Raw genomic sequence first — 15,776 nt, forward strand, 5'->3', positions numbered from 1 at the left:
TGATGGCAATTCCATTCATACATGTAACAATGAGTACAAAAAGGGTTTACAATTTTAATCCGGAATCAGTATAGCATTATGTTGATTTCATTTTATTTCCCACCAGTCTTGGATTGTATGCACTGTTTCAACAATTTGATTAAACAGTGATAATAAAACCTAAAATAAAGTACAAAGGCAGGCTTTTGATAACCACATTCCTCCGACCACACAGCATTATTCATCACCACATGACTTAGCTCAGAATCATGGTGTCACACTCACAGGATCAAGCAAAGTCTATGGTCAGCATCAACAAAAGCTATACTGTGCATATATTCAAATAACACCCAGAAACCAAATCAAATGCTAAAAAGTTGCATTTACAAATACAATTTACAATTCGCAATTACAATTCATTAGTAGATAATCCTCTCTTCAAGTACAGAAACAACATTCAAAAACACACAATTCATAAGTACAAATAGTGAATAATTCCATTTAAAACACTACCCCAGTCAAAATGTCTTTTTAATTTTGATATGGTTAGAAACACTGGGCGCAATTCACTAAAGCTTATCACAGGAGTTAAGTCAGTCACATGACCACATATGGCATGCGATACTGAAAAATGTCAATTCACTATTGCTAGTATGCGGTATTTAAAGAAAATAGCAAAAACACTTGGTAAATACTACATAAAAAGACCTTAAAGTCAATTCACAAAAGTGAATAAATAATTAAATGCATGCGGTAGTTGAGTAGTGGTCCAGGCATGCAGTATATACTGATATCTGTCATTAACTGTCATGAGTTGTTAAAGAATTGATGGCTGCCAAGTCCCTAACAACCTGTCAGTCATCAGCTGTCAGTGGGGTTCCGCACTGACAGCTGAATGTGAAAAAAAAAGAATTGCTGGCAATTAAAAAAATAATAAAAAAACAGCATGGGGACCACATGCCCTCAACATGGGGGGGTGCTTTGGGGCAGGGGGATCTCCCCCCCCCCAAAGCACCTTGGCACCATTCTTGTCTCCAATCAGCTGTATGGTCAGCTGGCAGAAACACCGGCTACATTCTCTGGTTCCCCTGATGGCACGGGACTGCCCGAGAAGGCCATGGAAGGCAGCAGGGGAAGGGGGGCATTTTCTCTCGCTGCTTGTAAAAGCAATCCTGCAGCTAATTAGCCACTAGGATTGCTTTTGCATGAAAGCCGATCGCCGGCTGAAAAAAACAATACCAGGATGATGCCTGCAGCTGTAGGCATCATCCTGGTATAACCACTCAAAGTCTAGTGATGTACCAGAACATCACTGGTCCTTGTTGGGTGTATATGCTATGTTTTATTTTTTTTTTTTGCAGCCTATGGGCTGAATGAAAAAATGAGAAGAAACATCTGCCAGAAAAAGTGTATGGTATGCCCACCATTAGAATATACCACCCTGCATCCACCCACTTCTATAGGTGGGCACACATGAAATGTGCCAAAAAATATTATAAAATATATATGCTGAAGCATAGGTGCCATCCACCCACTGGCCACCCCAGGCCCCCATGCTTCGGCATATATGCTCTTTTTTTAACTGCGGATGAAAAATCTCATCCAACAGCACTGCACACTCCTACTTATGTATATTCTGAGAGCAAGACCCTGTTGCTGTCAGAATAAACAAGTCGGTGCTGCAGCTGAATGACATCCTCATTTCTCAAGCAGGCTTTTTCCCCCTTTCTAATATGGGTATTTACAAGCCATTGAGGAAATCCCCAGCAATTAGGTTGCACAGTATCACATGCGTCAATTCCAAGATTGTACAAATGTCTAAATAGTGGCACGCTTGAATAAAAATTGGCCATGTATAAGTGGCACCCCATATAGAAAAAGGATAACAGGATGTAGTATGGGCATTCGGGGGGGCTCCATGTGACTATCTTTTGCCTCATTTATCCGGAATGTATATGTATAGCCTATTGCCCTCTCACAGGTCTTATACATCTTGACCCCATATCTGGCACGCTTGCTGGGGAGAAATTGTTTGAATGCAAGGCGGCCAGAAAAATTAATGAGGGACTCATCAACGCAGATGTTTTGCTGGGGAGTATAGACATCTGCAAATTTTAGGTTAAGGTGATTTACGAGGGGCTGAATTTTGTGGAGCTGGTCAAATTCAGGATCACCCCGAGGATGACAGAGTGTGTTGTAGTTGAAATGCATAAAACACATTATACTCTCATATCTATGCCTGGCCATGGCAGCAGAGAACATGGGCATGTGAAGAATCGGGTCTTTGTACCAATACAACCGCAATTAATTTTTTTAGTTATGCTCATGTTGAGGGTTAGGCTCAAAAAAACTTTACATTCGGAAACTGTAATGGGTTTCCATGTGGATGGTGTGGCAAGGTTTGAATTTGGGTTGGTGGCGATAAACTGTTGTGCACATAAATTGCTTTGATCCACAATCAATGCATACAGATCTTCCGTGAAAAACAGCTCCAAAAAATCAAGGGGAGTAGTTAAATTTGCTGTTTCTCCCTGAATTCTGGGTTGGGCAGTGAATGGGGAAGTACGGGTGCTGCAGAATTTGTGGGCTGCCAATCAGGATTTGCAATCACATCCGGAAGGATACTAGGGGCTCTACGGACCTGTGTGCGAATTCTTGGTGGCTGCAGGACACTACTTGTGCGCCCACTGCACCATCTTGTACTGCACTTATGGGACTCACCACATCACCAAGTGATACTGCAGTGCTGGTATGTGAAAGACCAGGATGTACTAGGCCGCTGGTGCTCACCAGTGCACCAATAGGTAGAGCAGCACTAGTACTGGCACTCTACTGCATTAGAGTCATCAAAATTTACCGGCAAGTGCTAGCAGAGATCAGGCCTGATTCTGCGAACACTGTGGTTTTGTGTGCAATGTATCAAGTGACAGTGACCTACTGACAGTGCACTTGCTGGGGGAGAAAGGGGCAGCGAAGAAGTGGTTAAACATGCCCAGTAAAAAAAAATTTAAAAATCAAATTTTTCTGCGACATGTCTGTTAAAAAATTCCCAATACGTGTACATGAATTGGTTTACGTGAAAGTTATAGTGTTTACAAATGATCCAGTATAGATACTGGATTTTTTTTTCCTACTAATAATGGCATCGATCAGTGACTTATAGCGGGACTGTGACGGGCATTCTGACACTGGGGGGAACTGACTTGGTGTCACTGACATCCTCAGTGACACCAATACAGTGATCAGTGCTAAAAAAAAGCACTGACACTGTACTAATGGCACTGGGCAGGAAGGGGTTAACATGAGGGGCGATCAAAGGGTTAACTGTGTGCTGGGAGTGTTTTCCTAGGGGGCAGGGGGGGTTGTGCGTCACTGTAAGCACACTGCTTTGGATGGCTGGGCACAGTGTGCCCCTGCCAACAGGGAGGAGGACTGTTGGTAAACAAAGCAGCCCCCCTCCCCGTCTGTGATTGTTGGTAATCACCGGGTGCCGGCGGGTAATCACTGGCTGGGACCCGGTGATTGACAGCCGCAGCCGCGAATGCAAGATCACGTATATATACACGATTGTGCGCCCCCGTGCCACCCTGGAGCAGTATTTCTGCTATAGGGCAGTCGGGAAGCAGTTAATTAAACCAATGAACTTAATACTGAGCTGCTAATACGTAAATTAATAATAAAAACATTTAAAACATTGAAAAAAAACAATAAATTAAATCATCAAATGTGCATAATAACGTACATAAATCATAATATATATGTTAAAAATACAAGCAAGTCCATGCAATTAAAGCAGAACTCTCACCTTAACAAAATAAGAATGTGCTTATACTGATTAATAAACTGGAATCCTCCGCTCTCCTGGTCCTCCACCACTTTATAACCACTGGGGGCCCGTCTTCCTTTCTTCTGGTCTCCGGACCCTGTTACAAGACTGGTCCCTTTAAGGGTTGCTTGGGATCAAATTTCCTTCACTCATGTAAAGGAAACAGAGGAATCTCCAGTAGTGCAGTATGTGTCAAGAAATAAATTTATTAAAAATATTACACGTACATGTTTACACTTGTAAAAACGCCATTAAAATAACATATGGTGCAAACAAACACAGACCACACTTACGCGTACGTCACTTCCAATTCACGTCTGGCTCCGGCCACGCCCTATGCGTTGCGTCACACCCACGTGACTTCTTCAGGGGTAGGGCGGAAGGCAGAGGGGGAGTCCTTATATAGTGTATGTAATTCCAATCTATTAGTGGCCATTTTGTTGAAGTCCTTGCAGAATAACATTATGGCGGCCATTTTTTATTGGTCTCAAAATAGAATGTACCAGCGGCAATTTTCTAAAAGTCACCAAGAAACAACAATGTGGTAAACATATACACTAAATCGTAGAGTGTGAAACCCCTAGCGGCCATTACTTTTTAGGTAATCTGTATGCTTACCCCATAAGCATAAATTCCCCCTCCTCCAAGTACCAGCCCCTCCTGCTGAAGTCCCCCCTGCTGAAGTCCCCCCTGCCAGCACAAATGTTCCCCCCATCCTCAGCTTAAATCCTCTTTACCCCCAAATCCCCCCCCCAAAACAAAATCAACCCCCTAGCAAAAATCCTCTGCCTCTCAAATTTCCCCGCCAAACACAAATCCTCTCTCCCCACTCCAAATCCCCCCTCCCAGCACATATTTTACCCCCAATCCCCCCCCAGCATAAATCCCCCCAGTCATCCCTACCTGCACAAATCCCCTCCCAAAACAAAATGTTCCTTTCCTAACACAAATTCCTTCCCCCCCTCTACCATCTACCATATCATCTCTTCTAGCACAAATCCCCCCTCCTAGCACAAATCCTCTTCCCAATCCTCCCTCCCAACACAAATCCCCCTAAATCACTATTCCTAGCACCCCCACCCCAAATTTCCGATTCTAGAACAATTCTTATCCCCTGCCACCCTCCCAACACAAATCCCCCCAATCTCCTGGTGGTGCCCCCTCCCCCCCTCACATGATACCACAGTGCCCAGGGCAGCTGGGCCCATCCCGGCCCTGTTGTCAAGGTATTGTGTCCTTTTCCATTATTAAAACACATGTAATGGTTTTAACAAAAATATGTGTGTGTACATTGACTGAAACATCTATATTTTTCCTTTTTGTTAGTGATACCCGACCATACCATGGAAATGTGGATCTGCACAGCCTCAAATTGAGATTACGATCATACTACCAGGTAACTCCTTACCGGAGCCCTGCTGTAGCCAGGAGCGGACTGACCATTAGTAAACTTGGGCAATGCCCAAGGGCCCGTGGTCAGTAGGGGGCCCCATGAGATGCCCCTGGTACCTTTTTCATAGGCTTTTTGGAGTTTGGGCAAGGACACAGGGGCCCCATGCTCCCCTATTGCCCAGGGGCCCCATGAGTTGTCAGTCCGCCCCTGGTTGTAGCATAACCCTGTACTGCAGCCCATGAATAGGCTATGACTACAGCAGTTTTATATCAGTAGTATTTTAAGACTCACTAAAATTGTCAGCTCATGTTGCTCCAATCTTGTTTTGCAATTTTATTATTATGAATATCATTGATTGTGACATCTTTGCTTGGATCAAAATCAGACATATCTGTTTTAAAACTACTAGACATTTACATTAAAGGAAAAACCTTTATGACATAGAGCTGTGAAGAGCTTTGCTAGAACCAGCTTAGCAGCATTTGTCATTTTTACTTCCAATTTATACTGAATTTTAAATATAAGTACAGTAGGTAACATGTACATAGTCCTAATAACAAAGTGCCATAGACAATAGCAGAAAATTAGGTAGCATCAGTCATTTCTAAATTACTCAGGATAGGATGGACCTTTATGATCCTGTAGATCTTGGAATTGATGCCCAGACATTTTAAGTATTCTGTTTGTGGTGACATAGATCAAGCCCCTTACTGTACACATATAGTTGTCTAGTAGCCTCTCTTGGGGCCTATTCAATGCAGATAGCTAGATTTTCACTTTTGTATATGTGTGAATGGATCACATGAATGAATAAACGATGTCATGTTTTAGGATGCGCTCCATCAGATGATATTGATGCCACTCCCAGATACACATCTTATAGTCAAGGATCCAGTGTCAGGTGAGCCAACCTTTTTAAGCTTTTAATATATATCTGCTCTGCATGCCTGATGTGCCTTCAAACAGTGACTTAGGTTACAACTATCCTGCTAAAATGGATGATGAATATGTCTAAATGCCATTAGTGTATGCTACTGTAGATCAAGAGTAACATTTTCAGATTTTCAGACAAAAATTAGAATTGTACAATGCACAATAATAGTTTAACTGTATTTTTACCAACTGTAACCACCATTATGGTACACAAAGGACCCAGGACAGTTGGTTTTAAACACAAAATAAGTAATAATCTAACCAGTATCAAAGCAAGAAAAAAAGATTATGTACAGTGTGTAAAGACAAAGTTTTGGGTTTTGGATAGCGTAGGACATGGTTAAAAACTCTAGCAAAGTATTTTTTATGCCATCTGTGTCCCACTGGGGAGATGTTCCTACACTTTCTTCCCTGATGAAGCAACAAGAGGTGAGTGGAAATCTCCCCAAAGTTGCAGGTAGGGATGACTGGGGGGATTTATGCTGGGGGGGGATTGGGGGTAAAATTTGTGCTGGGAGGGGGGATTTGGAGTGGGGAGAGAGGATTTGTGTTTGGCGTCAGTGGAACCTCATTTATAGGCAATGCCGTTAATTTACTTAGGCTCCATGCACACTAGATGCTCAAAAACCGCTGATAAAAGCTGGATAAAAAATATGAATATAGCGTGTTTTTTGCCAGCGTTTTTTTAGGAGTGGCGCATGTTTACTTTTCAAAGTAAATTTTCACTTAGTTTCTCCTACGCAGAGATTATCTCAATTATTGGTAGTGCACAGGGTGTATCAAACTCCCCCAAAACTCTTTAGAAGGCATAGGTGAGACAGCTCAGATTATCTCAAGATGTTGGGGTGCTCCAGCAGATCATCGTCACATGTTCTGGGAGGTGCTCAAAGTTATTTTGCTAATGGAAAGCCGTGGTACACATTATCAATACGAACATGTCACATAAATCTTGCTTTTGACCTATTACTTAATTGTGTACTGGGAAATTTGGATGAGGAACTATATACTCCTGAGATAAGGATCCCAGGTTCTAGGCTACTCTTTATTGTCTGCAAACTAATAGCTTTGAAATGAATATCCTCTTATCCCACTACTGTGGAGTAGTGGCGTGTCCAGGGTAATACTTATTTCTTAGGGATCGCTTAATCTTTCAATGTAGTGGTTCTTCAAATTAGTTTATCAAACTTTGGGACCTACAGTATGGCTCTCTGTCCTTGGACTGGTGCCATTATCCTTGGTTATATAAACTCTCTTCCATTGTTAGATATATGGTTCTCTTTGAGACAGCACTATATACTAACTTTATTAAAATGGAAGGGAGATAGATACCATACAGTATATTCTGTTGCAAATGAAAACTTTTAGTTTGTATACATGTTGTTTGAGATTACTGGAATACCATTGTACTTTTCAAAAGATTGCTTCTAACTGCAAGAGCTGATTATATTTCTAGTCCAAATATGCAGATATGTGTAATATTGTATTCTGTTTTCTGTATATTTTCATTACTGTATGTTACAATAACTGATTTAGGGGGTGACACCCCTAAATGTCTGTTGTTTTTTTATACCTGTACACACTAGCAGTAGAAGTTTTGGATGTACTTTCTCTGTAATGTACATTTTGCTATAAAATTAGCAAATTTAATAAAAAAGTATTTGAAAAAAAAATCACTTACTTTATCAAATGAGGTAAAGCTGTGCTGACTTCCATTATCTAATCATTGGTGATCAATAATCTTGTTTTTTTTAACTTTCTTTGTACATGATTGGGTATTCTTTTCAAAGAGAATTTTAACATAGCATCACCATAAGCTAGGTGTAAATTACCTTGGCAAAGGGAACATGCTCTACTCATTTAGTAAATCAACCCCAATGTGTGCATACATTTTACGGGGTAATATAAAAACATGGGCATCCTGCTAACAGAAGGGCCACAAATCTTTGTGTATGTAACCAGCTCATTTATAGGTACAACCAGGGGCGGACTGACCATTCGGGAACTCGGACACTGCCCGAGGGCCCTGGGTCAGTAGGGGGCCCCATGAGATGCCCCTGATACCTTTCATAGGCTTTTTTGGGTGTGGTTTGAGTGTGGGTGAGGACACAGGGGCCCCATGATCCCCTATTGCCCGGGGGCCCCATGAGTTGTCAGTCCACCCCTGGGTACAACAAAGTACACCTTGTTTGTCTGGATTGGTTTCTGCTGTCCTTTAAATCCTTATAATATCTATAATGTCTGTGTTAGAGGGCAGGTTTTGATTGTGTGCCAACCTGCCTAGCCTTGACCATGCTTCAGTTCTTGCTGTTTACTCATATTTAACATGCTTGTGCTGAACCTGCTTCTTTGCTGTCTGTCCAAACCTCAGACCTTCTAGACCACATCTTGGATCTTGACTTGACTCTGATGTTTCGACTTTCTCTCTTCAATTCTTATCCTGGGTTAGTTACTGCCTATTTCTTCCTGCCTCAGTATGTTTAGATACCACAACACATCCTAAAGGCAACTGCTTACTATTAAGTACAAGATAAGGGAGACTAAAAAGGAAAGGGAAGATAGCGTAGATACTGAATTGATACTTGGATCGATGATTACACTGAATCTTTAGAATCCAACACGATTGGCACACTTGCAATGAGCATCCCAACACCTTGTCATTCTTACATTTGGTGACACTATTAATAAAAGGTTGTTAACAAAATAATGTCTTAAAAAAGTTTATTCTTGGGTGTAACTAACACACTGATTTTACAGTTTTAAAAACCCTTGTAGGCTGTTGTTACTAACCACTTACATTTGAAAGCCATTTTTGCTGTCTTTTGTAATATAATTTGTAGTATGCTACACTGCCCAGTACTATTTATACTAACAACCCTTTACACTCTCTTTTCTAGACGTTTCTCTGCAAGAAATGGAAAAGCTGATTTCACTTATATTAGGAGCTGCGGTGCAGGTAATTAAAAGCATCATTAATTGTTGATTAAAGGATAAGTTCACCTTTGTGAACATGTTGCATGTTCCACCAGTTTTTAGGGTGGGACATGTAATATGTTCCCAATGCTAATGCCACCCCCCCTCCTCCCTATGACAGCAGTACGGGGAGAAGTTCCCCATACACGCTGTCACTTTTTGAATAGAATGTGGCATTGTGGGCAGATTCATTCTATGAATGAATGAACTACAAGTCCCGACAGCCTTAGTGACTGCTGGCCTGTAGTTCTCAATAAACTAGTTAATTGATTCTTCCTGTCAGTGAGTGATACTGACAGATCTGCAGGAGATCTGTTGATTGCTGGTGCAATGCTTTACGGGCTCCTGCAACCACAAATAATGCACATTTTTTTACCTGCAAAAAAAAATGTGCATTTATTATTTTTGGTCAAGAGGTGAACTTATCTTTTAACTCCATTCAGGCATGCTGATGAAGAATCACAGTGGACCATTCGCACCTTTATGTTGCAGTAATAAAAAATTTAATTGGAAAAAAAGATTTTACTTTTTGTCAGCCTGGTAAATATTAATTATTGCATATTTTGTATTTATTTAATCACCAAGTTGAGTTTAAGTCTCCTATTCACATGCCCCCCCCCCCCCCCCCCCCCCCCAGAGACTGCTTAGCAGAGCTCCATAACCCAGGCTGCAATAGACACAGAAGAAAATTAATCTGCCCTCAGAGGAATTACAGAAAATAGGAATATTGTTTAATTTGACTCCTAAAGAGTCTGAGCATAAGAATCATTTTTTATTCAACTTTACCAACGTTGCGACTATGTAAATATGTCCATAACATTTCAGTAATCGCCTTTTTTAACCAATAAAAGAGTATGTATAGAGTTCTTTTTTGGATTTGCTCATATTTTTCATTTAGTAGGTTTATGCATGGGTATTGTCATCATACTGTAGATGGGTAACTTTATTGACTCATATTTATCCAAATTTGCATTTTGACAAAAGGACACATATTCATACTCTCATAGTATCATTTTTTTTAATACAATAGGGTGAAGGTCGAGAAGAAATAATTAGTACAATAAGGAGTCTAAATTTGGATTTCCAGACAAAGCTGGCTGAGAAAATTCAAGAGGTGAAGTTTGGTTGTAATTTTTTTAATTTTATAATCCCATCATTTCCCCATCTATTTCTAGACTTGATATATTGTTTCTCACTGGCAATGTTTCTTCCTCTTTATGTGAAGATTACACAAGATCCTCAGAAGATATTTCCTTTGCCTGGGTCAGAACTCTCTGACCTCTCTACCTCTGACCTGGAAGAGCTGGTCTGTTTACTCTCTGCTCACCTGAGAGACATCCTGAAGCAGAGGGATGATGCTCTGGAGGTAAGACAGACATTTCCATATCTATATGTTAGATGTTTTATTTATTGTGTTTGCTTTAGTGAGACAATTTTTGGATAATGATCAGTGCTGTTGATTTAAATGTATCCTATCTTTGACTTTGTACCAATATAGACCATGCTAGGCACTCTTTATCCTATATGCCCAACTGATCAAACCACAACAGAAGCATAAGGGTCCTTTTCCAACTCTCTGAGAACAAGGCCCAGGGGTTCCCTGTACACAAGAACAATGCCAGAAAATTATACATCTCTCCTTTAAATCCTTCTTGAACACAAACTTACAGGAAACTAATTTCAAACTGCTCACAAGATGGTAGAGGACCCCATCACTCTTACACGCCTTCTTTCCTAGTGCCACCAATACTGTCTGGCAATGGGAATTGGAGAAGGGCTCTCTTCACCACATATTTTGGTCCTGCCTGAAGCTTTTTGGAGTGGAGTCAATACCATACATTTACAGATTACCAAATTCCAGTTGACTGACCTTCTTTCTGTTACACAATTCTCAAATCTTACCATAAATCTGTTCAATATCATCTTCTGCATCCACCAGAAATGGAAAAACCCTTTACCACCCACAGTAAATATGTGGCTCAATAAGGTGGAAGAAATCAGGAGGATGGAAACCCATATCCACTCTTCTAAAAATAAACATAAAATTTACCTTGGAAAATGGTTCCACTGGAACAGCTTCATCTTCTCAGATGAGAATAAGGCCCTATTGAGTAGTTATTTGTAAACATCAGCTAAGTTCTTCCACCATGGAACCAGGAGAGGTTCCCTCCCTTTCCTGTTGCTACTTCCCTAGCCCCTCCTATGTACTAGATTATCCCCTTACCTCACCTTCCTGCTCCACCCCTCCTCTTGACCTACCTATCTTCATAGCTACCTACTTCCACCTCACAAGCAATTTTCTCTACTTCCTTTTTAACTCCACCAAACATTTTTTTCTCAAATCCATTCAGACATTCTGGACCACATTATCCCTATTCCCTATTCTTCAACTTAAAACAGAAAACATACTTTGGAATTAACTTCCTCTTCTGATATAACCACCTCAGAGAGTACAGTATAAATAAACATTCTTACATCATGACTAAATACTGAGACACTAACATGATTTCAACATGACCCTGATTTTTATGCATAAATAATTGATATGTGTAACATACATTCGTTGTTTCTGTCTATTGTTTGGAGTTACTGTACAATGATCTACAGTCATGACCAAAAATATTAGCACCCCATCATTTCTGTCAGATAATGCACCACTTCGCCCATAAAATTGTTGCAATTACAAATGTTTAAGCATTCTCGTGTTTATTTCTTTTCTTTGTATTGGTATGACACCAGAAAGTGGAGAAACAAAAAAAACTAATCTGACACATTTCAAGCAAAACCCCAAAAATGGACTGGACAAAATTATTGGCACCTTCTCAAAATTGTAAGAAATAATTTTATTCCAAGTTTCTGATGCTCCTGTAATTTATAATAAAAATCACCTGTATCAATTAACAGGTGCTGACAATATGGAAATCACATCGGCACACAGTTAAAATGCTGAAAAATCGACTCAACCTTTCTGTTGTGTGTCTCTGTGTGCCACATGGAGCAGGGAGACCAGAAAGAGCAGCAAAAAAATCTCTAACAATTTGAGACCAAAAATTGTGGAAAAGCATGGACAATCTCAAGGTAAAAGTCCATCTCCAGAGATCTTAATTTTCCTGTATCCACTGTGCACAACATTGTCAAGATGTTTACAGCCCATAGCACTGTAGCTAATCTCCCTGGATGAGGACAAAAGAGAACAATTGGTCAAAGCTTGCAACAAAAGATTGTTCAATTGGTGGCTAAAGAACTTCAACTTCCAGACAAATTCAATCTAACCTTCAGGCACACGGTACAACTGTATCAGCTTGCCCTATACGTGACAATCTGAATGAAAAGAGACACTGTGGTAAGATACCCAGTAGGACCCTACTGCTGGCACAGAAACATATAAATGTCCGGCCTGGAGTTTGCCAAAACTTACCAGAGGAAGCCAAAATCCTTTTGGGAGAATGTGCTGTGGACAGACGAAACAAAATTACAGCTTTTTGGTAAAGTCCATCATTCTACTGTTTTCAGAAAAAGAAATGAGGCCTTTAAAGAAAAGAATACAGTCCCTACAGTCAAACATGGTGGAGGTTTAATGATGTTTTGGGGTTGCATTTCTGCTTCAGGCACTGGATGTCTTGACCGCGTGCATGGCATTATGATATCTGAAGACTACCAAAGAATTCTGGGGTGCAATATAGGGCCCAGTGTCAGAAAGTTGGTTCTTCGTCTGAGGTCACGGGTCTTACAGCTGGATAATGACCCAAAGCACATGTCAAAAAGCACCCAGAAATGGTTTCAGACAATGTGCTGGAGAGTACTGAACTGGCCAGCAATGAGTCCAAACCTCAATCCCATACAGCACCTGTGGAGAGATCTGAAAACATCAGTTGGGAAAAAGAGCGCTTTCAATCTGAGAGACCTGAAGCAGTTGGCGAAAGAAGAGTGGTGCAAAATTCTGGTAGAGAGGTGTAAGAAACTAATTGCTGGTTACAGGAAGCAATTGATTTCAGTTATTTTTTCCAAGGGGTTTGATGCCAAATATTAAATTGAGGGTGCCAATAATTTTGTCCACTCCAATTTTGGTGTTTTGCATAGAATGTGTCAGCAGAACCATAATGCTGCTGTTACCCTTGATGAGACTGAGTTTAACACCCCTGGTATAGATAATTTTAGAGACTAGAGTTCTTAAGGAAAGAATAGATATTTTTTTCTAAACATGTTCAATTAAAAATACAGGTTTCCATTCATATATGTAGAGTGCCTCATTTAGCAAGATTTTACTTGGCTGATTTCTTGGTATAAATATAGAAAATCTGCATATTGGCATCCCTAAACATCAGGTATCCATTCTCCAGTTTGGTGCTCAGCCATGAAACTACTAACCAATTAAGTTACATAGTTACATAGTTAGTCTGGCTGAAAATAGACACAAGTCCATCTAGTTCAACCATAAAATGAAAATAAATTAATTAATTAAAAAAGAAGGTTAAAAATTATTTTTAAAAAGTTTTGTTTTCCTTTTGTACAGCAAGATTTGTTTTTCTGCAGCTGCTTTGAGGTTAAAGTTGAAGATAGGGCTAACTATTCTTAAAAACGTTCCCTCCCCCTTCCTCCTATCAATCATGCATAATCTGTATAAAAAAGATCAGTGTAAACGTTGCACTTACCTATTTTTAATCCAGTCCAATCACGTGATCCAGCAGCTGTGACTCCTTTGTGCTCCCTTGTGAAAGTGGTGGCTGCAGGGAAGAGGAAGGAGAGCCAACCATGAATGGGCCACCTATGGGTGACAGCACAGCTCCAGAAATTCACAGCTGTTGTTAAGCTCTCTCTTACACAGAAGAGCCAGAGCTGTTGAATAACATGACCAGGTTAAAAAAAGGTAAGTACACATATCTTTTTATACAGGGAATGCAGGATAGGTAGGAGAAGGGTGGTGGGAACCTTTTTAAAAATATTTAGAGGTAGCCTCTACTAACAATTTAATGCATACAGCCACGTTAGGTGCAAATTGTTTCCTTATCATTCAGAATATTCTCTGCCCAAAAGAGAAAGTTCTGCTTTAAGGCCTCATCCCCTGCTCTTTGTTAAGAATTGTTACCTTTAAGGAGCGGGTACCCAATTTTGACAGATACCCGTTCCCACTTATGCTGTGACTGCCTAGGCAATCAGAAGCGGAAGTTGTCCCCCCATTCCCTGTAGTCTTCTGGGACACGTGACAGGCCCCAGAAGACTACGGGACCATTCACAAGGTGCAGTGCTACTTGCACATGCACAATGGGCACCCAACTGTGAAGCCTCAAGCTGTCACAGCCAGGTGCCCACACTGAAGATGCCGGTGCCAGGGAGAGAGGATGGATGGTGAAACTCGCTACAGTGAGCACACCTCTGGGTCAAGTCAGAGGTGAGTATCTGTTTTTTTAAAAGTAAGTAGCTACAGTTTTTCTAGCTGTTGACTTTTAATTTTGTAAGTTTTGACTGGAGCTCCATTTGCACTTTAAATCTTGTATTAATCTTTTACAGCGGCTCTCCATAATGCGATGTGACCAGCAAACCAGGCCCAGTGATACCAAGTTACGAGGTGCATCCAAAACAGTTATATCTGATCCTAACGCTTGGCAGAATCATTCTCTGCACACTGCAGATCTACAGAGCAAACTTCGGCGTGTGCGTCAAGAGCTGTATGTATAATATAATAAATAACTGGAAAAGGGACTCAGAAATTAATATATTTATTCATAAAGCAAAATATTGTAATAGTAATAGATCTTGTATTGGCCACAACTTAAAGCTGAACTCCAAACAGGGAGGTGTTTGTAATTTTGCCCAGACAGGAATTAAACTAATGGCACAGCCACGTTGGTGACCACATTTTTCTCTGCAAATGTAAGCAATATAATGCATTTACCTCCGCACCCCCAGTGTGTGACTGGACAATAAAGGACCAGCAGCAGATTGATAAGGTCATCTTTCTCTCTTTCACTCATCATGTACCTTATTAGCAAATTGCATTCAGCAGAGCCGGGTTTATTTTTGTTACGGCCATTCCCTCTTTTAGTCCAGATTTTACTGTACAGGGAATAACAAAGGGCTGGCACAGTGAGTATCTTTTATTTTATGAACGGATTCAATTGCATGGTTTTTTAAATAGTTCAGCTTTAGAAATCACTTTTACCATTGATTGTGTAAGTCATGTCTACTATATATTAAACTGACCTCCTTTAAAAGATGTTTTTTTTTAAAAAAAAAAATCATACCTACAATAGGTGGATGCAACATCAGTCCAATGCTGCATCTGTCCCCCCGCTGGCTCTAAGTGTGAGAACTCAGCGATCACATGAGTTCTCACAGCCGCTCTGAGCAGAGAGAATCTAAGAGAACCATGGAAAAATGTGTTGTTTTTAACTGTACTAGCAGTTTTAGTGAGAAATAGGAATAAACATTAGGATTATTCCTTTTTAATAAGTTACACATGTCATCTCATATGCACCAGGAAGGCCTGTTAACGGTTTTTCTTTTTTTGTGTACTGTTTTTCAATTCTTTTTTACAGTAAGACAAAAACATAGTTTCATCACTCTCAAATCTAAAATCCACAGCTCCAAATTCACATTTTGAATATTATGCAAGGTTAAAAATGGGCAGGTGTTAGCTTGCAGAACAAATGTTCAAAGGAAGAATACTACAAAAAA

At 40.4% G+C, this 15,776-nt stretch overlaps 1 protein-coding gene across 1 annotated transcript in view; it reads left to right on the top strand.

Annotated features, from left to right (window-relative positions):
• Positions 1 to 15,776, top strand: part of LOC149446201 (uncharacterized) — a 96,154-nt gene that overhangs the window by 37,700 nt on the left and 42,678 nt on the right. The window contains exons 3-8 of the mRNA XM_089652840.1: positions 5,132 to 5,201; positions 6,030 to 6,099; positions 9,026 to 9,084; positions 10,132 to 10,215; positions 10,327 to 10,467; positions 14,610 to 14,767. Of these exons, the coding sequence (XP_089508966.1) occupies positions 5,132 to 5,201; positions 6,030 to 6,099; positions 9,026 to 9,084; positions 10,132 to 10,215; positions 10,327 to 10,467; positions 14,610 to 14,767 (582 nt within the window). The remainder of the gene's footprint in view (positions 1 to 5,131; positions 5,202 to 6,029; positions 6,100 to 9,025; positions 9,085 to 10,131; positions 10,216 to 10,326; positions 10,468 to 14,609; positions 14,768 to 15,776) is intronic.

Source organism: Staurois parvus, unplaced genomic scaffold (assembly GCF_062004578.1).
Source record: "Staurois parvus isolate SC_StPar_1 unplaced genomic scaffold, SC_StPar_1.0 ptg000694l, whole genome shotgun sequence".
In the NCBI taxonomy this organism is placed as follows: domain Eukaryota; kingdom Metazoa; phylum Chordata; class Amphibia; order Anura; family Ranidae; genus Staurois; species Staurois parvus.